At 43.8% G+C, this 27,847-nt stretch overlaps 1 protein-coding gene across 1 annotated transcript in view; it reads left to right on the forward strand.

Moving 5' to 3' along the window:
* bace1 (beta-secretase 1) overlaps positions 1-27,847 on the forward strand; it is a 94,511-nt gene that overhangs the window by 28,960 nt on the left and 37,704 nt on the right. The window contains exon 3 of the mRNA XM_078532893.1: positions 13,422-13,638. Coding sequence (XP_078389019.1) covers positions 13,422-13,638 — 217 coding nt within the window. The remainder of the gene's footprint in view (positions 1-13,421; positions 13,639-27,847) is intronic.

The raw sequence follows: 27,847 nt of genomic DNA on the forward strand, positions 1-27,847 counted from the left end.
TGGCCATGGCCTGCAATGGATGATCATCAATAGGTAGATAGGAAGCTGTGAGTGGGAGAAGAAGGCCTAGGTTTGACTGGGAGAGGAATTTGTACCGGGGGTGGGGTTGGAAGGGAGGGGAAACGATGGTGTCGGGGGGGTTGGGGTTGAGAGGTGAGGAATGATGGTGTCAGGGGGACGTGAAGTTGGGAGGGGAACGATGGTGTCGGAGGGGCGAGGTTGTTGGGGGAAGGGAGTATGGTGGAAGGAGGGTGTAACAGGGGAGAATGCAGCAACTCAGGAAGTAGGTGTAAGGGGAGGAAGGAGTTCGGAGGGGGCAAGGACTTGGGAAGAGGAAAGAGGTTTGGAGCGGGGGGGGCAGTCCAGGAGGACAAAGGAGTTTGGAAGGGGGAGGAAGGAGTTTGGAAGGGGGCGGAAGGAGTTTGGAAGGGGGAGGAAGGAGTTTGGAAGGGGGCGGAAGGAGTTTGGAAGGGGGCGGAAGGAGTTTGGAAGGGGGCGGAAGGAGTTTGGAAGGGGGCGGAAGGAGTTTGGAAGGGGGCGGAAGGAGTTTGGAAGGGGGCGGAAGGAGTTTGGAAGGGGGCGGAAGGAGTTTGGAAGGGGGCGGAAGGAGTTTGGAAGGGGGCGGAAGGAGTTTGGAAGGGGGCGGAAGGAGTTTGGAGGGGACGGAAGGAGTAAGTAGCGGTGGGGTGGGATGTCCAGGTGAACAGGCAAGAGAGTGGTCTGTGGAGTTGATGACTGCCTCCTGCAGAGCGAAATGAGGGTGGGCTTGGTAGGAGAGAAGAGTAAGAATGAGAGAGGACAGAGTGAGCCATGAGCCAGTTGGGTGGGAGGGTGAGGGTGTGATGATAGCAGTAGCAGTGATGGCAAGGGTGGTTGGTGAGGACTCGGAGACAGACACAGACCCTGGGAGTGGGAAGGAGGTGGTCGGGGAGGTCACTGTGGATGGGGAAGTGCAGATTCACCTGGACATCCTGGAAAGAAAAGGGCTCTGGCTGGTAGGCGACGGTGGGGAAGTTGAAGGTCATGCCAGGGGTATCAACAATGATGGGGGAAAGGACATGAGTGAGAGAAGCTGAAGCCATACTTCACTGTAGGGGGAGGACTTGCAAAGCCTGTAAATGAAGCTGAAAGGCACCATTACAAGTGAAAGTGAATGTATTTTCAGATTATAAAGTGACAAAATGTGTTCACCTGCGTAACCATTTGTGATCAGAAATTCTTAACTTTTCTAGGCCTATCACTTCTTCTAGGTGCTGCCCTGACATCTGCAGTTTGAGACAGCCTGTACAATGGTTGGCCCTGTTGCCACTGATGACTTTGGCATGGGTCCTCTCGAGAGCCAAGGCCTTGAGGGCTTTGGCTGTCCTCCTACAATGACAGAGGACAAGGTTGAGGGGTTCACAGGCAGAGGGGACTCGGAGAGAGAGAACAGCCTCTGAGATTCCTGAGTGGATGACCCAGGGGTGTCCAGATGTCACTCGTCCTCCCTTCGGGTGCCTGAGGCCCCAGCCTAACACCTTGTGCGGAAGATGCACCTGGAGGGATGGCAAGGTGCCCCATTTCCTTCTCACATTGCCACTGCAGCAACTCACCCATGGCTACCATGATAGAGTGCAGTTCTGTGTGCATCTCCATGTTCTGCTGGACCAGGGTCTCCATGGTGTCTGCCATCCTTCCTATGGAGGCATCCATGTGCGCACCACTTCATCAGCGATCAGACGGACGGGCTCCTCCGACTCATGTGCCACTCTGTTGAGGGCTTCCAATAGCTCTGTGTGATGTTCCCCCACCTTCTGCTGACTCTCCAGGATGAGTTGGAAGGCTGAATCCAGATGCTCGTCATCTGACTCGGACCTCGCAGATGCCTCTTACCCAGCAGCTTTCTGAGTGCCGGGGAGCTTGGCTGAACCTGCCACCTCCTGCTGTGGGCATGTGCCGTGTGGTGATCACCAGATTGTGAACCCGAGCCTGCTCTAGATCTAGGTTCCACCGAGGTGTGTGCCTCTGCGCTGGTGGAGTGTATGGATAAGCGATGTGGCTGCCTATTTCCAGCTCTTTGACGGAGGAGGTGTCCTCTTGGCTGGGGGTGAGGACCTGGATGGAGCTGAGGGTCTGTCTGGTGTCATCGCTTGGCAGAGCTCCCTGTGAACCAAAGTAGAGATGATTAGTGCATGGCAGCAGAGTCAATAGCGGGAGAGAGAGCACTCACAGTTGTGTTGAGAGAGGGATGATGTGATGTAAGATCCTCACGTGGGTGTGCACCGCCGACTTCACCGTTGCCACAGATAGGGTCCATGTCCTCACCAGTCAGCGCGATGCCACGTTCCTCAAAGTGAGTGACAGGCCTAATGTGGGCCACTCCACCTCAGGTCTGGAACCTCGTTCTGCCATTGTGAACCAGCTTCACCTGCATGAAAACAGATGGAGAGAGTGTTTGCAGGACGCATGGCACTGTGGTGAGGGGAACCATGGACGGGATGAGGACGCGAGCTCCAGAGGATATGAGCCTGATGGAGATGTGAGGGTGTGTGTGAGAGTTAGAGGTGTTGTCCCTTAGTGGATGTGGCTTGTGAGCATGTGGGTTTAGAGTGATGAGCAACACAGATTAGATTGTTCATCTGGATGGCTGACCTCTTCTGGGCAGCATTGGCACTGACCACCGCTGCCACCACCTCCCAAGCCAGGTCGGTGATGTTGCTGCCCCTCCTTGCGTCAGAGCGGGGGTAGAGGACATCACGGTGGGCCTCCATGGTGTCCAAAAGGTGTTCCAGGGACACGTCACTGAATTGGGGGCGGGGTGGCTGCAGTCTTCTTGCCTTTCGGGGCCATGTCATCTGTGCAGCAGTCCTGGGCAGGTAAATGGTCCTCTCAGAGAGGTATGAAGCCCGGCGTGAGGAAGTGGTGAGGTGTCGGTGTGCTGTGCAAACCAGAGGCTGCCTGCCAGCGAAACGATGTGTTTCCTGGGAATGCATGATTAATGAGGCGGGATTGGGATGATACAGCCGGTAAACCCGCCATTGTGGCCAGCGGGTAAAACCTCGTTTTTTTTTTTTCTCGCCTGCTGCCGCACTTGGTGCAAATCTGGGACGACTCCGCCCAAAGACAGGTGGAGAACATTTGGGGCACAGAGGAAGGTGTGAATGAAAAGGAGGGGTAAAACAACCTCAAGCGCTGAACATTTGAAATGAAAACACAAGAAGGAAACGATTCCCCTCTGGTGGGGAAATCAAGAACAAGGGGACACAATCTTAAAATTACAGCTACACCATTCAGGAGGAAAATCTTTGTCATACACAGAGTTGTAGAAATGTGGTACTCTTCTCCACCAAGAAGGCTGTGGATACTGGGACAATCGGAGCCTTGAAGACTGAGGTAAATAGATTTTTGTTGGGTAAGGGTATTAAGGAACATGGAGTTAAGTCAGGTAAATGGAGTTGAGGCACTAATCAGCCATGATCCAAATTAAATGGCAGAGCAGGTCCAAACAGCTGAATAATCTCCTCCGGTTTCTTCTATTCCTCAGCACAAGAGACAGAGCAGTGTTATGGCTAGCAATTGACTTACAAGAAATACACATCCAATTGGGTTATATAGAACATTAAATTATGCTACGCGAATATTAGTGTAAGAGCAGTAAATGCATTTGCAGGGAATTCCTTTATCAGCTATCTTAGATATAGTTTTTTTTTAAGAAAACAGGTTGTATGAAAAGAAACTTCACAGCGAAACTCTGTGTTTGTACATTAATAGTCGTAGCACATAATTTCAAGACTATACCCTGAAATACTATAGAGGAAGCATCTCGTACTTGTAACAGTTGCTTATTTGCCACTTGTTAATGTGCTTTAAGCTTTCAAAAAGCCAGCTGGAGGCAGCTTGCTCAGAGACCCTTTGCCCTCTTTGTGATGTTATGAAGAAAGGTTTGGTTTTTAAGTGGGCTGTATTTCTAACGTGCTAAATGGGCACCAAAGACGCCTTGGATAGACATTGTTTATTTCTACCTCCTTAGTTATTCAAGTCACCAAGGTTTTCAAGGGGCTTTTGTCAACTGCATGGTGAGCATTGTGACTCAGTCCCCTCACTTTCTCCATCTTTATCCAAACCCTTGCCCAATTTTGGACCTGGGCAAGCTAGACATGCAGTCTCACTGCAGCCATGGGATTGTCAGGCCGTGGGCAGCAATTCTCTTTCATGAGGTAGAAACAGACTTCTAGAAAAACACAGCAGATCTATTGATGTAAGCACTAAAATAAAAAACAAAATACTGAGAATAGTGGTAATCTGAAATAAAAACAGAAAGTGGTGGAAATGCTAAGCAGGTCTGGCAACGTCTGTGGAGGGAGAAACAGAGTTAATGTTTTGAGTCAAATGTGACTCTCCTTCAGAACTGGTTGCAGTTAACCTTGTTTCTCTCACCATAGATGCTGCCAGACCTGCTGAGTATTTTCAGCACTTTCTGTTTTTATAGAATCATTATTATTGATGTAAACCCTTTGTCAGAACCCTGAAGTTTGAGCTGATTGCCATACTTTCATCTGATAAGATGTAAGACTTGCTCTGGGAGGCATGTAGGCAAGTAAAAGTCTTTTTACTAGACCCATTTATCTCCCTGCTGCCTGACTTCAATATATCAAAACAATGCTTTAGATCTTACCGTCACAATGCGGAAAGGTTTCTGTTGGTACTTGTTGTCACCTTATATAAGTTGCAGTCTAATTTTAATATTGAGAGCTTGTTTGTCTTATAGGCTTGGACCCCTGTTCAGGGCAAAAATAATAAAAGGAGAGAATTACTTCAACTGATGAATGCAGAAATACGGAAAACAATAGGGTTAAGATGAATATATCACTGACCATTTTAACCTTGCCCGCAATGCAGAGGGTTCACACTAATAAGAAGCTGTACAAAGCATGGTTGATGTTTTTTTTCCAGAGGGACACTCACCATTAGAAGCCCATTTCCAATTAAAACATTAATATCAGTTTCTGTTTTGTCCTGTTCATCGATTGTATTGCTTTTGCTGCATATTTTTCCAACGATTTATTTTTGACAACTTTTTCCATACTCAAGACACTGACCGACTTAAGAGTGGGGATTCCTCATGGTGAGTTAGCATGTTTACTTGACTTTCTAGCTGGGAAGTGGGAGGATGAGCAGTGTGAAGGAAAGACTTGCATTAATGAGAACATCTTGACATCCAATGCACTTCAGAGTCAGCAAATTATTTCTGAAACGTAGTTACTGCTGTTAGATAGACAAAGGCGGGCAATTTGTGCACAGCAAGGTCTCATGAAGAGCAAAGAGATAACTGTCCAATAATCTGTTTTGGTGGTGTTGGTTGAGTGACAAATGTTGGTCAGAACAGCAGGGAGAACTTCCCTAAGTGGAGGAAGAGAAAAGAAACAGGAGAGGGAGAGACTTATCAGCGCAAAAGCAAAATACTGCTGGAAAACTGAGTTGAAAACAAAAAATCCTGGAAACACTCAGCAGGTCACACAGCATCTGTGGGAAGAATAGTGATTTAACGTTTCAGTTTGAGGTGACCTTTCATCAGCGAGAAAGGTCGAAGAGGCTGAGTGTTTGTTGGCATACCTGGTCCTAAAAAGTTTGAAATGGTGACACTTGGCACTAATAAATTGGAGCACTATAGAGTTAGATAGTGTTTAGCCATATATTTATGTTAAAGACAAACACGTTATTCGGGTGATGATCGAATTTAGGTAGATTTAGAGAATCGAAATAATAAAATATCATGTGAATAATGAGTATTAGAATTTTTCTTAAACAAAATTAGGTGTACCAGCCCTTGGTAGACAACCTTACAATGAAGAACAAGGCTCAAACAAGAAGAATTTCTACTTGACAAAGATTTTGGTGCCAAAGCGTAGGCACGTCTAATTTTATTGAAGTTAATCCCAGGAGCTTGCAATCAAAAGGGTTATAGTTTATTTTTAGAATTTGAAATAGACCTTCACTGAAAGTTCACTCCACTTGCATCCCACCTAGACATAAATTTATAGCCAAAAGCTGTCAGTAACCGGGGAGAGCTTCTTCACGGGGTATTCTGATCTTGTCCTTGCCCAAAGGCTGATATTCATTTAAATAGTGAGTCCCAATGATATCAATGGCCAGGAGGAGTTACTGAACATTAAGTCAATTAACAGAGCCAGTTGATGCTGAATAATTGCTGTGTTTATGACTAAATCTTTATAAATGATAAATCCTTTCCTGACGGTTAAGATCAATAACCCATTTAAGCTAGTACCCATTGTTAAATAAATTCTATTCTCAAAACACTGACTGTAATGAGTAGAACAAAACAAAATAATGCTCTTGTTAATTTTTTTAAAAATTTAATCATGGGATGTGAGCATCACTGGCTGCCCATCCCTAATTGTCCTTGAGAAGGTGGTGGTGAGCTGCCTTCTTGAACCGTTGCAGTTCATTTATTTGTTTTATTCCTAAAAGGGATCCTGACTGTGTGATTCCCTCTCGAAATAAGCTTCCAGCAAAGTGTAATTTTGTTTGCATTTGGGGAAGACAGTGGCATAGTGGGAATATCACTTGATTTATAATCCGGAGCTTAATGTTCTGGGGATGAGGGTTCAAATCCCGCCATACTGGTGGAAGTTAAAATAAATTAATAATCTGGAATTGAAAAGCTAGTTTCTGTAATGGTAACCATGAAACCACTGCCGATTGTTGTTAAAAACTCACCTGGTTCACTAATGTCCTTTAGGGAAGAAAATCTGCCCTCCTTACCTGGTCTGGTCTGCATGAGACTCCAGATCCACAGCAATGTGATTGATTCTTAACTGCCTTCTGAAATGGTATGGCAAGCCACTCAATTCAAGGACAATTAGGGATGGGTAACAAATGCTGGCCTTGCCAGCAATGCCCATAATCCCACGGAAGAATAAATTTTTAAAAAGTTATGTCACTGAGCAACATCTTTGTGTCTGTACAAAATGAAATGGCTTGCAAGGCCTACAACCACAATGATGGTGCTCTTTCTCAAAGTCCCACTGGTGAGACGTCCCCTTTAAAAGGGACCCTGATGGGATACTTTAAAGTTTGTTGATGAGGTAACAGAGAGGGTCAATGAGGGTAATGCAGTTGTTGTCCTCTACGTGGACTTCCAAAAGGTGTTTGATAAAGTACCACAGTTGCCAGCAAAGTTAAAGCCCATGGATAAAAGGGACAGTGACAGCATGGACACAAAATTCGCTGCTTGTTTTTGATATTGGAGGGAGGTATATGGTGGGATTCCCCCGGGGTGGATATTAGGACTACTACTTTTCTTCATATATGTTAATAACCTAGATTTAAATGTGCAGGGCAAGCTTTCAGAATTTGCAGATGATACAAAACTTGGAAGTATTGAAAACTGTGAGAATAGTGATAGACTTCAAGAGGACATTGATAGGGTAGTGGAATGGGCGGACGCATGGCAGGTAAAAATTTAAGAGAAGTGTGAAGTGATACATTTTGATAGGTAGAACAAGGTGAGGCGATATAAAACAAAGGATAGAATTCTAAAGGGGATGCAGGAGCAGAGTGACCTGCAGGTGTATGTGCACAAGTTGTTGAAGGCAGCAGGAGAAAGTGGTTAATACGGCATATGGGATCTGGGGCTTTATAAGTAGAGGTATAAAGTATAAAAGCAAGAAAGTTGTGGTGAACCTTTATAAAAGTTTGGCCTCAACTTGAGTTATTGACCAATTCTGGACATTGTGCTTTAGGAAGAATGTGAAGGCATTAGAGAAGATGCAGAAAAGATTTATGAGAATTATTCCAGAGATAATGGACTTTACTTAGGGGGATAGATTGGAGAAGCTGAAATTGTCCTCCTGAGAGAAGAGTAGGCTGAGAGGATATTTGACAGAGGTACTCAAGACAGAGAATAACAGTTCCCACTGGCGGAAGAGTCGAGAATCAAAGGATACCAATTGAATTTGAATAGCAATGGAGCCAAAGTCAATATAAGAGAAAAATACTTTATGCAATGAGTAAGGATCTGGATTGCATTGTGTGAGAGTGTGGTGTAAGCAGATTTAATTGGAGCTTTATAAAGGGAATCTGAATAGAAAATCTAGCAGGGCTATGCGGAGAAGGCTGGAGAGTGGAACGAGCTGGTTGCCCTTGCAGAGAGCTAGCATTGACACAATGGACTGAATGGCCTCCTTTGTGCTGTACCAATTTTGTTATTCAATGATTTTGTGAAAGGAGTCTTCCTAGTGAATCCTCTTTGATGGAAATCCTTGAGATGAGACCTTACTTTAAAAGGAATTTGCTGGGGAAATTCCCTCTTGGAATTGTTCCATTCGACTTGGGAATTTCTGGCAAGGTTTTAAACTATATTTCATGCTTTGAAAGCTGACAAGCCTGAAATGGAAACTTAGCCATGAAAGGGTTAGGTGAGAAGAATGTGAAAACAAAAAAAAACTTGCAGCAAACAAAGCTGTTCCTGGTTGTCATGGGTGCCAGCTCCCCAGTGCAGATCAGTATTATTCAGTATGATGTGAGTCTTGTGAATACCAATCTGTTGATGTGCTGAACGTCTCAGGAGCCCTGTGCTCCAAATAAATCTTCACTAGTGCACATCAGTCACTGCAGCCTAATTAAGATAATGCTGTTTTCTAATACTTCACAGACGATAGGCAGCGAAAGAATACCACACTTTCATGTTGCACAAACACCTTAATTTCCTTGAATGCTAAAGTCCAAGGACTTCACTTAAATTACCAAAACACAAATTAAACAAATTGACCTCCGAGTCTATTTGCTTATTGAGATTGAAAGAATGGGCAGTTTGCTTTCGTTTGCAGTAAAATCTGACCACCAGGCTGGTAGGCTGCCCCCAGGCCAGGATGGAGGTTGCCGAAGTTCTGTGATCCATTAATTTTTTTTTGAGTCTCACTCCTCTACTTGCTTGACAAAATGGGGCAGTGCACAGCTCTGTGAACAGTATGCCCAAACCAGAACACACATTGTTGTTGCATCATTCATGTGCTCAGATCGTTCCAAGATGCTTCGCGTCCAATGAATCATTCAGTGTTGAAGTCTAGTCACTGTTGTAACGCAAGAAATGCAGCACCCAATTTGGGCACAGCAAGCTCCCACAGGAAGCAATTATAAAAGATCAGATCATTTGTTTTGGTCAAAGATCAAATGTTAACCCACAGTATGCCCTATTTTTCTTCATTTGTTAAAGACAAATCCCATTTAACTTGTTTGAGGTTTTGATGAGGTTGTAGAGAGGGTTAATGAAGGCGATGTGGTTGATGCGATGTACATAGACTTCCAAAGGCATTTGATAAAGTACACATAATCCCAGCAAATTGAATTCCATGGAATAAAAGGGATAGTGACAGCATTGACATGAAGTTGGCTGAGTGACAGGAAACAGAGAGTAGTGGCGAACGGTTCATTTTTTGGACTAGAGGAAGGTATATAGTGAAGTTCTCCAGGGGTCAGTGTTAGAATCACTGCTTTTCTTTGTTTGTATTAATGATCTAGACTTGGGTGTGCAGGGATCAATTTCAAAATTTGCGAATAACACAAAACTTGTAAGTATTGTGAAGTGTGAGGAGGTTTGTAATAGACTTCAAGAGGATAAAAGACAATCTAGTGGAATGGGCGGACATGTGGCAGATGAAATTCAATGCAGAGAAGTGTGAAATGACACATTTTGGTAGGAAGAATGAGAAGAGGCAGTATAAAATAAAGGGTACAATTCTAAAGCGGGTGCAGAAACAGAGAAATCGGGGGTACACGTGCACAGATCATTGAAGATTGCAGGGCAGATTGAAAATGTGGTTAAAAAGTCAAACAGGATCTTGGGCTTTATAAATAGAGGCATAAAGTACAAAAGCAAGAAAGTTAGGACAAACTGTTATAAAATACTGGTTCAACCTCATTTGGAGTAATGTGTTCAACTCTGGCTGTAGAGAGGGTACAGGAAAAATTTACGAGATTGGCTCCAACAAAGAGGGACTTCAGTTATGCAGATCGACTGGAGAAGCTGGGGTTCTCTCTAGAGAAGAGAAAGCTGAGGGGAAGTTCAAATAGAGGTGTTCAAAATCATGAGGGGTCGATGTAGAGTAGATAGAAAGAAACTGTTCCCATTGGCGGAACGGTCGAGGACCAGAGGATAACGAGTTAAAGTGATTGGCAAAAGAACCAATGACATCATGAGAAAAAACATTTTTTTATGCAGCGAGTGTTTGGAACCCGAAATGTACTTCCTGAGAGTGTAATGGAGACCGTTTCAATGATGGCTTTCAAAAGGGAATTGGATTAGCAGCTGAAGAGAAAAAAGATTACAGAGCTACAGGGAAAGAACAGGGGAGTGGAACGAGCTAAACTGCTCTTGTAGAGAACTGCCTTGGACATGATGCCAAAAGGCCTCATTCTATGATTGATGTGATCCTTTACATTCAATTGAATAAGGATTGAGGGCCTCTATTTAATATCTCAGACAAATGATGGTTTCTCTGACAGTGCAGCATTTCCTCAGCACTGCACTGAAATGTCAACCCAGATTAAGTGCTAAAGTCCTTGTAATCCCTACAACCTTCTTACTCAGAGGTAAGAATGCTACCATGGAGCCAAGCTGACACTAGGATTGCCCAGTCTTGACTGATGCCTCATTTAAACTACAGAATAGTCAGACTATTGATGTTTTGGATTCATCCCATTCACATTACAGGATCATGTTCAGAGTAGCAGGAACAGCATCGTAACATTATTCTTTTGGCTGGAGGCCTTCCCTGATTATTCAGTGGAGAAGATGAATTCAGGCCAGCACTGCAACAAACCACAATGAACTATACGGCAGCCATTCATGTTTGCTGTTGGCAGCATCTTGCCTCTGGTGACAGGCGGACAAAAGGTCATGCTCCATCCCCTGTGTGTATGTTTTCCACCTCACCTGTCTTAGAGTTCTGTCCCTGCAGACAGGGCTGCAGCAATGTGAATAAAGCAGATGTTCCCAACAGATTGCCAGGGGACAGAAAGCAATAGCATTTGCCGCGTGTGGAAGAAAGCAAATCGGCAAATTGCCCAAGCTCACCTAGAATAGCATAGTGCCAACAAACGGTGAGACTGTTTGAATGAAGTCACTGTGAATGAACGAGATTTGTGTCGACGCATCTGTTGACTTTATGAAAAAAATCTTGCATTGATTTGATGAGCTATGGTAAAGCAGAGTGTGATTTTCACATCATTAATTCAAGAGATTGACAAGTCTGCTGCCATTTGATGAATGAGTTATTATTGTTAAAAGGCAGGGAAGGAAGACTCATTCTTTCAGAGATGTCACACGCTCGTGATGGGCCGAATGGCCTGCTGTGCTGTGAAATTCTAAGATTCTGAAAGAGAGTAAATACTGAGCCACCCAAATGGTTTCAAGGTTAAATGCAGTGTGTCGCTGAGCTCTACAGACCAGAAAGATTTGAAGTTTGATCCCCTGGTCTTTTCCATGTTGGTTGGCCTCTGCAGAGTGGAAGGTTGGGGCACATCAGTTTGGCCTCAATATCCTTGGACTAGACAGGGGCAAAAGCCAGCAAAGGTGCCATCCACTGCTGACTGAACAGTGATGGAAATCCGGTGAGGACAGAAGGTGGTTTAGCTGTGATGCTCCCCACCACTGAGCGACCTGTCAACGCTCAGTGACGAGACTTACACGTGAAAATGGCATGAGGTACTGGAGAGCTGCCACAACCCAGGGCTTTTATGTCAGCGCGAGATGTCACTTCAAAGGAGGAGAAAGGGAAGAAAATTGGAGGGAACGATGGCTGCTGTCTTTACACAGCAAAGATTATTCATCAATGACTGAATCAGGAGTTGACATTGGTCTATAGATAAACCTGACAACTTAAATACACCAGGTGTGGGGATATTCAACTTTGTTCTGAGATCTTGCTTATCTATTAGAAAATCTTTTGGCAAATAGTTTATAGCCAAAAACAGCTATGGTGTTGAGTAGGTCAAAATTTTAAAGTTTTCAAAAAAAACTAGTTGACACATTTGGTTGGAGGCACTTTGATTGATTGATTGAAACCTGATCCACGTTTTCATCTTTAGAACTTGGTTTTAAATCCAATTATTATTAAATCCAACCCAAATGGAAGGAATAAAAGTCTTGTGACTCTGCTATCTCTAAAGCTTCTACGTAAACTTATTTTTTTTTGTATTCTTTCATGGAATGTGGGTGCCGCTGGATTGGCCAGCATTTATTGCCCTTCCCTAATTGCCCCTGAGAAGGTGGTGGTGAGCCACCCTCTTGAACCTCTGCAGTCCATGTGGTGTAGATACACCCAGAGTGCTATGAGGAATGGTTCCAGGATTTCGACTCTGCGATAGTGAAAGAACAGTGACATATTTCCAAGTCAGGATGGTGTGTGGCTTGGAGGAGAACTTGCAGGTGGTGGTGTTCCCATGCATCTGCTGCCCTTGACCTCGAGGTGGTAGAGGTTGTAGGTTTGGAAAGTGCTGTCGAAGGAGCCGTGGTGAGCTGCTGCAGTGAATCATGTAGATAGTACACACTGCTGCTACTGTGCAATGTTGGGGGAGGGAGTCAACGTTAAAAGTGTTGAATGGGGTGCCAACTAAGTGGGCTGCTTTGTCCTGGATGTTGTTGAGCTTCTTGAATATTGTTGGAGCTGCACTCATCCAGGAAAGTGGAGAGTATTCCATCACACTCCTGACTCGAGCCTTGTAGTTGATGGACAGGCTTTGGGGAGTCAGGAGATGGGTTACTCGCCACAGAATTCCTAGTCTCTGACCTGTTCTTGTAGCCACAGTATTTATATGGCTAGTCCAATTCAGTTTCTGGTCAATGATAACCCCCAGGATGTTGATAGTGGATTCAGCAACGGTGATGGCATTGAGTGTCAAGGGGAGATACTTAGATTCTCTCTTGTTGAAGATGGTCATTGCCTTGAATTCCAGAAGGGAAAATCTATTTCTTAATAGCCATTCTAATAGTGGCCAACTAACTTGGTCATTATTTTCCAGACGAGAAAGAGAGAGCATGAGATGGCTGATGTGGGAAAGGAAACTATCACAATATTTTGAGGAGGGAAATCAGTAAAGTGAGTTACCCCTGACTCTAGGATGAAAATGGCAGAAGCTTTTCTACATACCTCCCAAATTGAGAGAAAAATGGCTTAAAAGTTAGTTAAATAAAGAAATTGAGAGACTTTTGCTTTATTGTATCTGGTCTAAGGACATTGCTTCAACCACACTTAGGTCCTCCAATACGTAGAATTTGAGCAGAATTCCCTAAATATTTATAACATTGGTGTAGCCCAAATCAACATTCCAACTCTAGTCCTTTTTTAGCGTTTTTTTTTTTCCATTGCTTTATGTGATTATATAAGTGCATTTTACAACACACAAAACCCTTTGTGTTTCAGCTCCAATACTTACCGAGACCTGAGGAAGAGTGTCTACGTACCATACACCCAGGGCAAGTGGGAAGGGGAGCTCGGGACAGATATCGTCTGTGTTCCGCACGGTCCAAACGTCTCAGTCAGAGCAAACATTGCTGCCATCATAGAGTCGGATAAGTTCTTCATCAATGGCTCCAACTGGGAGGGGATTCTGGGATTGGCATATGCTGAAATTGCCAGGGTAAGCTTTGAGTTTTCTGCAATGAGTTGCCATTAATATCCAATAAAAATGAAAAATGAAAGCTTATATTACACTGGATCGGTTCATCCGTTTTTCTTCTTTTAAGCCATGATTGATAAAATAGTTGCAATACAGAAATATCATTAAGAGTATATATATATATATATATATATATCCATAGACCTACTTATGGTTGAAATATTTTGGGAATTTTACTTCTTTATTAAGACATTCTAAGGCAAGCGTATGGTAGTATAGTGGTTATGTTACAGGACTAATAACAGAAAGAATTTGCATTTATACAGCGGCTTTCATGACCTCAGGAAACCCCCAAGTGCTTTACAACTTTTCAAGTCTTCTGTAGTCACTGTCATAATGTGGGTAATGCAGCAGCCAATTTGTGCACAGCAAGCTCCCACAAACCATTGAAATAAATAACCAGATAATCTGTTTTTGTGACACTATTTGAGGGATCAATATCTGCCAAGGCATTATGGATAAATTCCCTGCCTTTCTTTAAACTAGTGCCATGAGATCTCAAACCAAGGTCCTCTCAGGTAAGATATATATATATATATATATATATATATATATATATATAAGGGCTCCTCTGAAAGATGGAAGTCTTTCATAATGATTTTCACAGCAATCCAGAAAATGTGACTTGAAATCCCAACGTGCCAGTTCCAGAACTTGAAATCAGTTTTTTAAAAATCAGAAATTAAAAAGCTGGTATCAGTGCAAGTGACTATGAAATTGTCAGGTTGACATGAAATTCCATCTGGTTCACCTTATGCATTTGGTCTGTGACTCGAGTCCCACACCAACATGACTTACTCTTAACTGCCCTTTGAAGAGGTCTAGCAATCCGGTTGGTTCCAGGAGCAGTGCCAACTCCACCAACTTCTCAAGGCAACTAGGAATGGGCAGTAAGTGCCAGCGATACCCACCACCCAAGAATGAATGAAAGAAAAATCTGCTGCTGCCTATGCATCATTTTTCACATTAGTCTTTTTAGCAACTTCCCATTTCCGTCTCAAGTCCCTAAGGAGCAGCAGCTCAATATCCTAAACCAGGTCTGTCCTTGAGTGGAGCTGCTCTGAGCCTGTTATGTGTGCAGTCTGGCATTGTGCCTGGGGTTTGATGACGCTGCAGTTATTTTTGGACGTCAGAGCCATTGACTGTGCAATGGGAGAGAAAAGAAGTGTAGAGTTTACTGTGCTGAACAGTGATTTCCTCTTGCGGGATACTGGTTACAGGAATTAGGACAGTGAGAGAAAATCTCTACTCTATCTAGATTAAGTTCCAAACCAATTGGCGCCCATACTCTGACAGGAAATATTGGGGATGTTGTCACAGAAATTAATTATGCAGCCAATTCCTGTCATCAAATATTTAGGGAATGTGCAAAATGTATAATTAACATCCCTTATTTGTTGGGCTTCATTTTTAAAGGCATTATCAAGGGATTGTATGGTACAAAATCAGTTTCCCCAAAGGCAGATGGGTTTGGTTCTATGTTGCTAGGATGATAGATTGCTGCATTTAACCTTCCTTTCCTGAAAAAAGTGACCAATGCTGAGATATGGTTCCAGGGGCAGTGGAGTGGAGGCCCCCTTTAGAGCCTTACCCAAACAATCATTTTTCTGGTTATCAGAATAGAAACCGTTCAATCATATACTGGGCAGCTGACCTGTAGTTTCAGATATGAATAACTCCCCTCGCCACCCAACCCACCCCCAACCCAACCTGCTCATACACATTCATATAATCAGCCTCAGGTATCAACAGGTTGTAGAGGACCACACGCTTGAAAGAAAGAACATGTACTTATTTGGTGTCTTCTTCAGGACGCCCCTAGGACATCACAGACGATGTATTACTTTAGAAAAAATAGACTTGTATTTCTATAGTGGATTTCATGACATCCCAAATTGCTTTAAAAGCCAATTACGTACTTTGAGTAGTCATTGGCTGCTGCATTACCTACATTACAACAATCTGCAGACAGAAAGCTCCCACAAACAGCAATGTGATAATGACCAGATAGTGGGCGGAATCGTCCGCTACCGTTTGCAGCGGGCGTATAGCAGGCGGGAGCAGAAAATATCGGGAGATACGGTTTCGCATCGTTGTAAAACCAGTTGCAATCGTCTGCTCCACCCGTCAATGGCATCGCCGCACATCGGGAACCCAATTTCAATACGTTAGCATCTCGTTCTAAGCCCTGCTCGCCGGAATCACCCCCCCCCACGCTGGATCATCTGGGCGCAATCACACCGACGTGTTTCACAACTGAACATAAGCGACGTGCACCTGGCAGCCTGCACTTCACTCGGGACTTCGAGGTTTGTTTGCCTATCTTGCTTCGGGCAGCACTCGCGGGCATCCATGCCAGGCTTCACAGGCAGCACCACATCACTCTTAGGGGGGCTCACGGGCAGGTCTCTACCTACCAGACCAGCCGTAAGGTGGGGGATGGCTTTTCAATGTCTGCGGGGCTAGGGCTTGCTTGGGGAAGGGGGAAAGTAGCCTCAGCCAAGAGAAGAGGCTGCAGGACAGGGGCTGTACTGGGGAAGGAGGATATCCAATGGTGTGTGCGGGGGCACGTGTTGATCTGTGCAAGTGGCCTCAGGATGGTGATGGCTATGGAGGCAGTCTCCAGAGAAGATGAGGCCAGATGGAGATGTGAGTATGTGTGTGAGAGCGAGTGAGTGGTGATGTCCCTTGAGCTGGCAGTAAGTGAGATGCCAGTGAATGTGTGATGGGCTTGTGAGTGCGTGTGTTTGAACTGATGAGATAGTTGCCTTACCCTGGAAACATGGATGAGATCATTCATCCTGTTTCTGCACTGATTGGCCAACCTCTTCTGTGCAGCGTTGACAGTGACCACTACAGCCACCACCTCCCAAGCTGGAGCGGTGAGATTGCTGGACCTCCTGTGGCCAGAGCGGGGGTGGAGGACATCATGGTGGGCCTCCAAAAGGTGACAGGTCACTGAACTCTTCTTAGTTTTCAGGGCCATGTCTTCACTGGAGCAGTCCTGGGCTGCAAGTATTGAGAAGTGTGTGCATGGCTGCAGTTTAGATATGGCACCTGGAGTGAGGAAACAGTGAGGTAACAGTATGGCAGGCAATCCAGAGGCCGCCCGCCAGCATTCTGGCATGTTTCCCATGAATGCATTATTGATGAGGCAGGAAGCGGATAGTACAGCGCGGAAACCCGCGATTGCAACCAGCGGGTAAAATATAATTTTTCATGCCCGCTACCGTACTTCGTGCAATTCTGCTCAATGTCTTTCAGTAATGTTGATTGAGGGATAAATATTGCCAGGTCACCAGGGTAACTCCCCTCTCCTTCAAACTAGTGCCATGGGATCTTTTATATTCACTTGAGAGAGAGTAACTGAAAAGCAGCAACAGTGCAGCACTCTCTCAGGGCTGAATCAGCCTCAGTTTTTGTGTTTAACTCTTGGAGTGGGACTTGAACCCTTAACCTTCTGATTTAGAGGTAAGAATGCTACCAACTGAGCCATGGCTGACGCATGGTTGTTATGTAGGCAAGCACAGCAGTCAGCTTGGGTCCAACATGGTCACACAATGCGCCAAATGGCCAACTAATCTGCTTTTGGTAGTGTTGGCAGAGGGATAAGTGATAGGCAGTTCACTGCCATGGAATATGCTATATCCACCTGATTAGATGCACAACCTCTCCGTCTTGGTTTAAAGACTAATCTGAAGGACAGCACCTCCAACAGTGCAGCACTCCATCTGTACTATAGGGTCAACCTTTGATTTTTCTACTCAAGTTCCTGGAACGGAGCTTGAACCCACAACCTTCGGACTCAGAAGCGAGAACACACTACCCACTGAGTAGGATCCTATCCTCATACAACATGGTTAGCAATCAACAACAGAAATCCCGGCTGATTCTGATAAAAGGTAACAGACCTGAAACATTGACTCTGTTTCTCGCTCCACAGATGCTGCCAGACCCGCTTAACGTTTCAAATATCTTCTGTCTTTATTTCAGATTTCCAGCATCCTTCGTGTTTAGCTTGATGGAGTTGGGTAGCAAGGGCCCTCCCTGCGTATTTAATGACACGATTAATTTTTAATTCAGCAGAGATAAATCAGTTGGCATTTATATCATGAGGAACTAAGCAACCCTAAAAGACAAAACGTTTGGACATCCCTGCTCTATACCTCTTGAGATACCTGACCTGCTGTGAGCATGAAGCACCCCAAGACTTATCTCTTCCCCACGTTTGGTAACATGCCTCCAGTTTTTCCTTGCAGTCATCAATTGCGTCCCAGTGCTCAGCTGCAGAAAGTGTGTGCGTGTGTTCTTTAAGGTTCTCCTTCTGATAATCCAGAGCAGCAAAGTGAACAGCTGCAACAACTTCCCTCACATGTTTGTATGTTGAGATGAAGCTGATTCTTGTACAGTAACAGCCTTGTCCCTCCTCTGCTGCAGTGTTGGAAGTACTGGATCAGCTTCTAATGAGCGTTTTCCACATTGAGCTGGTAATCGTGTACTGTACATCACACACACTGATGTTTCAGCTAATGCAGCCTTGGGGGAAGGTACAATGCAAAGCACTTAGCTGAAGGGCTGCATACGATATGGTGGAAGAAGAGAGATGATTCTTTCCTTGTGTGTTTTTGCTCAGCTAGGGAGGAGATGAAAAGTAGTTCACATTTCAGCCCAGCCCCCTCGAGCCAACATCAACCATTGCTGGATTATTATATGCAAAGAAATGCTCCCTGTATACTCTTCCTGCAACCTGCTTTATGTCCAATCTTGGAAGCACATACTGCAACAGGGCACAGCCTTTATTTCCCCATATGATCCATCCTGTGACTTCTCTTTGTGAGAGTGATAATTTTGTGCAGCATTTAAGGGCTGTTTTGTGCTAATAAGAAGTGTATTAGAGCTGTTGAAACATAGTTCACATGAGACCCTTACAGCCATCTCAGCGAGGATCCTATCACTCTTAGCTAAATTTGAACCAAGACACCAGTGTAAGGCCACATTTAGGTTAATGGGGACTTTACATTGAAACCAAATCACTTATACGAAAGGAATGGAATGAATCGGAGTCAAGCTGATATTAAATCTTGTTCATGTGGCCCTTTAGCCCATATTTTCCAATTTGCTATTATCTTAATATTGATATTAAAAGAACAATACAATTTCATTTATATGGCGCCTTTAATGTCGTGAAACATCCCAGGGTGCTTCACTGGGGTGATTATCAAACAAAATTTGACACAAAGCCATATAAGGAGATATTTGGACAGGTGACTAAAAGCTTAAAGAGGTTTTAATGAGCATCGTAAAGGAGGAGAGAAAGGCAGAGAGGTGGACAGCTTTAGGGAGGGAATTCCAGTACTTGCAGCCAAACAGCTGATTGAGGGCATGACCACCAATGGTGGAGCGATTAAATTTAGAAGAGCACAGAGAATTCAGAGGGTTTTAGGGCTGGAGGCGGTTACAGAGATAGGGAGGGGCGAGGACATGGAAGGATTTGAAAACAAGGATGGGAGGTTTTAAATTGAAGCATTGTCAGATTGAGTGTCAGCGTAAGTCAGCGAGTACAGGGGTGGTGGGTATACTTTAGGATATAGACAGTAGATTTTGAATGAGATCAACAACGCTGATCACAAACTGTGTTAATTTAATCCAGATTGGGCCTAAAATAGAGAGAAAGTCAAGGCTGTAACCAACTTGTGCTTCAGAGGAAAGTGCATTTATTTGAAGCGCTATATATATATCATTTGAATTTTCACATCTGTGCACATACTGATGCCTCATTCATTTGTTGTTTGTACATTTTTTTTGCTGTGAAATGAAAACTACTGCTCTCGATTCAGCATGGGCACAAATGCTTTGTGCGAAAGCCAGCTGGTGACATCAGCAATTGGGAATGCTGTCCTCTTTAAGCATTAATCATGCCAGTGATGTCACCAAGTGGGGATTAAACACCAAAGCATCTGCGTCTAGGCTGCTTTTAATCACAAATCTTATAGGGACATTTCAACAACAAAAACTATTTGTGTTTGCGTAACGTCTTTGATGTAGAAAAACGCCCTAAGGTACTTCACAGGAGTGTACTCGAATAAAAGAAGTTGACTCTTGAGTCAAAGACGGAAACATTACAGCAGGTGACCAAATGCTTGCTTAAAGAGGTAGATAGGTTTTAGAGAGCGCCTTGAAGGAGGAGAAGGTAGCGAGGCAAAGAGGTTCAGGGAGAGAATTCCCAAACTTTGGGCCTAGATAGCTGATGGCACACGGTCACCAGTGGCGGAGTGAAGGAAGTTGGAGCGCGCAAGAGGCCAGAATTGAAGGAGTGCAGAGTTCTCAGAGGAGGTTTTGTAGGAAGAAGAAAGGCCAGGGAAGGACTTGAACTCGAGGATGAGGATTCTAAAATCTAAGCGTTCGGGGATTGGGAGTGAATGAAGATCAGTGAGCACAGGGGTGAAGGGTGAATGGGACTTTTTTAAATCTATTCTTTCATGGGATTGATTTTTTTCATTCTTTCATGGGGTGTGGGCATCACTGGCTGGGCCAGCATTTATTACCCATCCCTAATTGCCCTTGAGAAGGTGCTGGTGAGCTACTTTCTTGAACCGCTGCAGTCCCTGTGGTGCAGACATACCCACAGCGCTGTTAGGGAGGGAGTTCCAGGATTTTGACCCAGCAACGCTAAAGGAACGTGGATTATAGTTCCAAGTCAGGATTATGCATGGCTTGGACAGGAACTTGCATGAACAAATATATGACGAACCTGAATGTGTTTGGGGCAAAAGCAACCTGTGTCTTTTTTGTCACCATGATTGGACAGGCTAATAATCTGTCTTAATGTGATTTATTTTATTGCATTGCATGTGTATGAACAAACAAAAAGAACGGTTTGGTATAAACTTCACCAGGGCAGTGTCCCTTCAAGGAAGACGATGTAGGAACGATGGAAGCCTGAGAGATACCAGTAAGTGTAAGGATGCCCCCTCCCCCGCCCTTTATAATAATTCAGATTGTGCAGCAATTCGGATTTTAATATGGAGAGCGGACCTACAGCAGCTAGGGCCAAGCATTAATTCAGTTTTACAATTTAATCGGCACAGGGAGAACTTGTTTTAAATTGGATACTTTCTACTTACTGAGGGCAGCCATTGATTGCTCCATGGACATTCTTGGCAGCCATTAAATGTTTAATATTTCTTTGTGCTAATCGAGATGATGCTGGGTAATGGAACAGTTTCCAGCTCTTGGCAGACAGTGTTGTCACCGAGCACTCCCGGCCTGGTTGAGATCCAGAGTAACTGTACTGCCCCAACAATGGGAAAAGATTTCCCCCGTGTAGCAAAATCATACATTTGCTTGTCATAAAATACAAATAGCCTACAAGGGAAATCTTTCCCCAAAATGTATCTGCGTCCAAACATCATAAAAATGCCCCCCTCTGCCATCACACCCCATCGGTTTAAATGTTTATGCATTTCCGAGACCATGTTAATGACCTTTAAATGAGATTTGACTCTTTTGTGCCAAATTTCTCAGGCTTTTTATGTTGTGGATCCACAGCCACCATGAACTGGTTTCAGACTGATTGTAAATTAATTTTATATTAATTAATTAGAAACCTTAAGAATTTTAGGAATCTTATGAGACTTAATTGCCATCCATTCCCCTTCATTTCTGTGCATATCTCTTTTCACTGACATCCAAACCACCCACCCCCATCCACTTATCCTTTCTCTTCTGCTACTCTCAGTCTCACTCATACATGAGCCCTGCCACCGGGTTCAATGCTGCCTTCAATGCTGTGGAGCTTAATGGAAGAGATCCCAGCTGCCGCAGACTATAGGTGGAAATCCTGTCCATAATGGAATTCCACCTTGTAGTACAAAATGTCCAGAGTCTATTTCATTAGCACTAGAAACCACTTGGAGGGAGGAGATCCGATCAGCTGCATTCACAGTAACTGAGAAGAACAGAGGTCTATCCTACTTATTTTTGTCCGTAAGTGCTGACACATGGAGCTGCATGTAGCTTTGAAGGTTGCATGGGTGAATCCCAAAGGTGAAAGGACAATGTGCTAAGTAACTGCACGGCACAATTCACAATACCTTTGTCACCCAACAACAACAACTTGTGTTTAGATAGCATCTTTACAGCATTCAATCTCCCAAGGCACTCACAGGAGAGTTATCAGATACAATTTGACATTGAGCCTCATAAAAAGATATTAAGACAGGTGACCAAATGCTTGGTCAAAGAGATAGGATTTAAAGAGTGTTTCAAAGTAGGAGAGGTAGAGAGATGGAGATTTTGCTGAAAAAGGAGACATATTATCAAAGTTTTCATCTTGCTTTCATCTGGACAGCTATGCAAGATAAACCAACAGTAAAGGAATCAACAATTTATATTGCATGCGAAGAGAGTGCTGATTGGTTGGCAAGTGGATTCTGATTGGTAGAGGCATTGCCATGGAGAATGCACCAGATGACAGTTAACTTTTAACTGCCAAGCATTTGTTTCAAATTCAAACCAGGCAAGTCAACTCTGATTGGCAAAGGCATTGCCATGGGGAATGAACCAGGGAATAGCAGTCCCCCAAGCTTTCGTGTAGTTGGAAAAAGCATAATGCGTGGACATGCTCCTTCGGGACAAGGCCTTGTGTGTGAATATATGTGGCTCCTAGCACACGTAAGTTAGCCATGCTGTGAGCCCAACTAATAATCTTAAATTGGTTTTCAGTGTAATTCTTAGCACAATCAGGATTGTTTAGCAAGTGTTGTCCCATTGCAGAATCACATCTAATGTTGGACACTCTGTTTTGAGTTTTGCAAGCATGAGCTGGTTGAGTACAATCAGTACCTTGCCTGTTATGAACAGCCAAAGGAATATGATGTTTGTTACGATCCACCAGTCATGGGGACTACATACCTAGCATCACACCAGCACTGAAATTCATATACAACATTACTCATCTGTGTGATAACAGAACGTCTTTTTATCTTAACAGCAGTATCCTTTTAGAGGAGAATACCACTCCTGTTGCTCCTGTATAGTAACAGCGTGCAATGGCTAGCTTCGCTTGTTGCTCAAATGTTTGAGACTCCTTACCCTTCCAGGGTAACCTGAGGTAGATTGGGCGCTTTTTAGGGCTGAATTTGCACGATATACAGCGTGAAATGATCTAATCAGGGTAGTCATTATCCCACAGGATGGCTTTGATTCGCCCTATTTAACCAACAAGCTTGCATGGTGAGCGAATGGCTCGGGCCCTATTTATGATATTGCTGATAAGGCCAATCTTATAGTGTGTGGAACTGTAGGAATCCCAACATGTATACTGACCAGTGAAGGTACGCTTGCGGTAGACTGTGGTAGAGAACCTCCTGACAGATTTCTCAACTGGCATGTCGAGGAAAAGGAGTTAATTTGACTGCCCTGTTTCAAAAGTAAATTTGAGCACAGAATGGAGCCCGTTGAGTTGTGTAAGGGATTTCTTTCATGCAGCTGCAGATTCAAATGTAGCAAATGTGTCATCTACTCATCGGAATATGCAAAGGGTAGGAGGTTGGGTGTCATTCCATCAAAGATGCATTTCTCGTGGAAACTGACAAAGATGTTTGTGAGAGCTGGGTCTAGAGGGGATCCCATGGCAATACCATCTGTTTGGGCATACGTGGTGTCATTAAAACTGAACTCAACTGCATGGGTTGCTACGTTCATAAGTTCAATGATTCAATACACTATAAGATTGGCCTTATTGGCAACCTCATGAATAGTGCCTGAGCCATTTGCTCACCATGCATGCTTGATGCTGTAATAGGGCACAGCAAAGCCATCCTGAGGGCTAATGACCACTCCAATCAGATCATTGCTCACTGTATATCACACAAACTCATGAATGGACCTAAGGCTGCCACTTTCAGCCCTGAAAAGCGCCCAATGTACCTTAGATTACCCTGGAAGGGTAAGGTGTCTCAAAATTTTGAGAAACAGGTGAAGCTAGCCATTGCATACTGTTACTATGCAGTAGCAACATAAGTGGTATTCTCCTCCAGCAGGATGCTGCCATCAAGCCAAATTTCAGCCGCTGTGATGCCAGGTATGTAGGCCGTACATCCCAATAACTGGTGGATCGTATCAAACAGCACGTTCCTTTGGCTGTTTTCAGCAGGCAAAGAACTGACCGTACCCAACCAGCCTGTACTTGCAAAACTCAAATCATAGCGTTCAACATTAGATGTGATTCTGCAATTGGACAACACTTGCTAAACAACCCTGATTGTGCTAAGAATTACACTGAAAAGCAATTTAAGATTATTAGTTGGGCTCGTAGTGTGGCTCACTTATGCATGCTAGAAGCCACATATATTCACACACATGGCCTTGTCCTGAAGGAGACAGAAGGAGCATGTCCATGCATTATGCTTTTTCCAACTAAACAAAAGCTTGGGGGACTGCCGTTCCCTGGTTTATTCCCCATAGCAATGCCTTCTGCAATCAGAGTCAACCTGCCTGGTTTGAATTCGAAACAAAAACTTGGCAGTTAACAGTTAACTTTCTCTGGCGCATCCTCCATCGCAGTGCCTCTACTAATCAGAGCCCACTTACCAATCAATCAGCACTCTCTTCTCATGCAGTATAAATTGTTGTTCCCTTTAATGTTGGTTTATCTTGCGTAGCTGTCCTGATGATCAAAAATCTTTGATGGTATGTCTGTTTTCTCAGCAATATTCGAGTTCTGTACTACCAAACGACTAAGGGATGGAGATGTTAATGTGGGGAATTCCAGAGCTTCAGCTCTTGGCAGCTGACAGTATTGCCACCAATGGAAATGGCCAAAGGCCAGAAATGGAGGATCACAGAAATCTTGGAGGGTTATAGGGTTGGAGGAGAATGCAGAGAAAGGGAGGGGTGAGGCCATGGAAGGATTTGAAACAAAGTTGGGAATTTTTAAATTGAAGTGTTGTCAGACTGGGAGCCAGTGTAGGTCAATGAGCACAGGGGTGATGGATGCGAGTTACAGATATGAGTAGCAGAGTTTTGGATGGGCTCAACTTTACCATGGACGAGAGGCTTCCAGGAAAACATTGAATAGTCACAAGTCCTGATTATGATGTTGAAACCAAACCAGTGGACTTTGAACTAACATTAGAAGTACAATGAATACAAACACCATCCCAATTGCACTATAAGTGGGAATGGAAGCTCAGGCAAATGAGCTCCGTGCAAACAAACAAACTCATGCACCACAGGCCATAGAATCAACAGTGATTACTTTTTAACTGTGAACATTTGTCACTCTTAAAAAGCAAAAACTGCAGTAATCCATCCCCAGGTGGTTCTCAGTCATTATTGTTGGAAATTCTAATAAAATCCGACTCTGAAGTGTTTTGCTTTTCAGAATTTCAGCCAGATAAGCTGTTCTGTCTGCAAGAATGAGCTGCATATGATCAATGCAGATGAGATAAAGTTAATATATTTCAGGTTGGTTCTAAAAAGGGTGCAATTTAATCTGGTGAAACTTCAAATTCTATCTACTGAGGGAATTGAAAACGAGGGTGACACGCGTTTAAGTTTGAGACATTGGTGGGGATTGGAAGCCAATGTAGGTTAGTGAGCACTGGGGTGATGGGTGAGTTAGGACACAAAGAGCAGAGGTTTAGATGTTCAGACTTATGAAGGTACAAGATGGGATGCCAGCTAAGGGATTGAGTCACGGAGTACGTGAAATTGTTTGGAGAGGCTGAGTGAGGAAAGTAGTGATGATGTCTTGATGAGAAGCATGAGGGTGGGGTAGTCGATAAAACAAAAATTTTTAAGGAGGCGAGGAGTGGTATGTGAGGCACTCGAGGGCGAGGTGCCTTAGGAGTTATGGGTTCAGACTTGGATGAGATCTAGTGATAACCTTGTCCTGGTTTTAAACAGAGAATAAGGAGTAGACAAAAATGTTGAGTCCAAAGTTAAAATCCTGTGGGTTGAAGTTGTCCAGTAGATATGGGTGGAATCATCTTGGAGCAAAGTGAATTAAAGTCCAAGTTTGGAAACAGGTGTGGGATGGGGTAGTGGTGGTGGATGAATAAGTCTAGCTGTCTGAGAAATATATTGATTCATACATAAATATGAATGTTGTACATTTAGAAATATGCAGTTAATAAACTACTAAAGTAGCAGCTCAGCTCCTATCTGACTTGTATGTAAGAAAAGCTCATTGCACTTTCCTGCTCAGGAACAATACTTGAAGCTTTGATTGAGCTTGTCAGCACACCTCACCGAGTTTAGGCTGAATACCATCAATATGCATAATATCAGTGCAGAGGAATTAATCTCATTTTATTAGTATAGCAATTCAAGCAATGTTTGTCACTAGATTTATTTAGTGGATCTGTATCACTGCACTTGAAAATTGCACTTAAATTATAAATAATAAGTTGTGACAAAATGTGTCCTGTATCTCCTGGGTTAGCACTGTCATTCCTTGAGATGTAGGTTTGGGTTGAAACTTCACTCCAACGTATAATCTAGGCTGGTCCTTCAATGCAGTACTGAGGGAGTGCTGCATTGTTGGAGGTGCCACCATTCAGATGGAACAGTCAGCCAGTGCTCTGCTCAGTGGCCATTAAAGATTCCACGGCACTTTCTTGTTGACAAATAGCAAGCTCCTTTGGAAATCTGCCAACATCCTTCTCTCAATCTCGTAACTGTAACAGTAACTGGTTACACCATATCTGCTGTCTGTGGAATCTTACTGTACATAGAATATCTGCAAGAAGGTGCTTCAAAAACAAAATGCATTGACTGTGAAGTAAAATGGAGGACATGAAGACACGTTTTCCCTTTCTCTAGGCTGATACTTTTAATATCCTCACTTTAAACTTCTCTAGCAAATTAATTTGTTAGTTACTCCCACCCCTAGCGATAGCCCTTTAATCACCAGTACTTCGTCCCACTTTTACACAAAGTATCCTCCCAAAGCACAACCCAACTTTGAACAAAAACAAAAACAAAAATACCTGGAAAAACTCAGCAGGTCTGGCAGCATCGGTGGAGAAGAGCACAGTTGACGTTTCGAGTCCTCATGACCCTTCAACAGAACTAAGAAAAATAGGAAAGGGGTGAAATATAAGCTGGTTTAAGGGGGGGTGTTTTGGGACAAGAAGAGCTAGGTAAAGGGCCAATGATAGGTGGAGATAACCAAAAGATATCACAGACAAAAGGACAAAGAGGTGTTGAAGGTGGTGATATTATCTAAAGGAATGTCCTAATTAAGGGTAGAAAGCAGGACAAACAAGGTACAGATAGACCTAGTGGGGATGGGGTGGGGGGAAGGAATCTAAAAAGGCTAAAAGGTAGAGATAAAACGATGGATGGAAATACATTTAAAAATAATGGAAATAGGTGGGAAAAGAAAAATCTATATAAATTATTGGAAAAAACAAAAAGGAGAGGGAAAAATCAGAAAGGGGGTGGGGATGGAGGAGCGAGTTCATGATCTAAAATTCTTGAACTCAATATTCAGTCCGGAAGGCTGTAAAGTGCCTAGTCGGAAGGTGAGGTGCTGTTCCTCCAGTTTGCGTTGAGCTTCACTGGAACACTGCAGCAAGCCAAGGACAGACATGTGGGCATGAGAGCAGGGTGGAGTGTTGAAATGGCAAGCAACAGGGAGGTCTGGGTAATGCTTGCGGACAGACCAAAGGTGTTCTGCAAAGCAGATTTCCAGCATCCGCAGTTCTTTGCTTTTAACCCAATTTTGAAAGTTGTCTGTAATTGTGCTGTTGGATGATTGCACAGCTGAATTTCACATGGCATGAAAATTTTACACACCCGCCTAATTTGAAATCATGAGCTGAGAATTCCGATCAGAACAATCTAGGAGCTAGTGCAGACAATGGAGGTTTTAAGCTGCTTTTGTGGCCATTTTAGTTTAGAATGCCGGGATTGGATGTCCGCGATCAATTCCCAGTGTTTTCCGTGCCATTTCTTGGTGACTAGCGTCATTTTCCTGGTTTTACTAGCAAGACAAGCAAGTTGCGTTTAAGGAAAGAACGAACGTGTATTTATATGATGCCTTTGACAACATCAGGATTCTCTAAAGTGCTCTTTGGCCAATGAAACACTTGTTGTAGTGTAGTCACTGTGGTAATGTAAGAAATGCAGCAGATAATTTTGAGCACAGCAAGCTTTCACA

The sequence above is a fragment of the Cetorhinus maximus genome, chromosome 2 (assembly GCF_964194155.1).
Source record: "Cetorhinus maximus chromosome 2, sCetMax3.hap1.1, whole genome shotgun sequence".
NCBI classification, from domain to species: domain Eukaryota; kingdom Metazoa; phylum Chordata; class Chondrichthyes; order Lamniformes; family Cetorhinidae; genus Cetorhinus; species Cetorhinus maximus.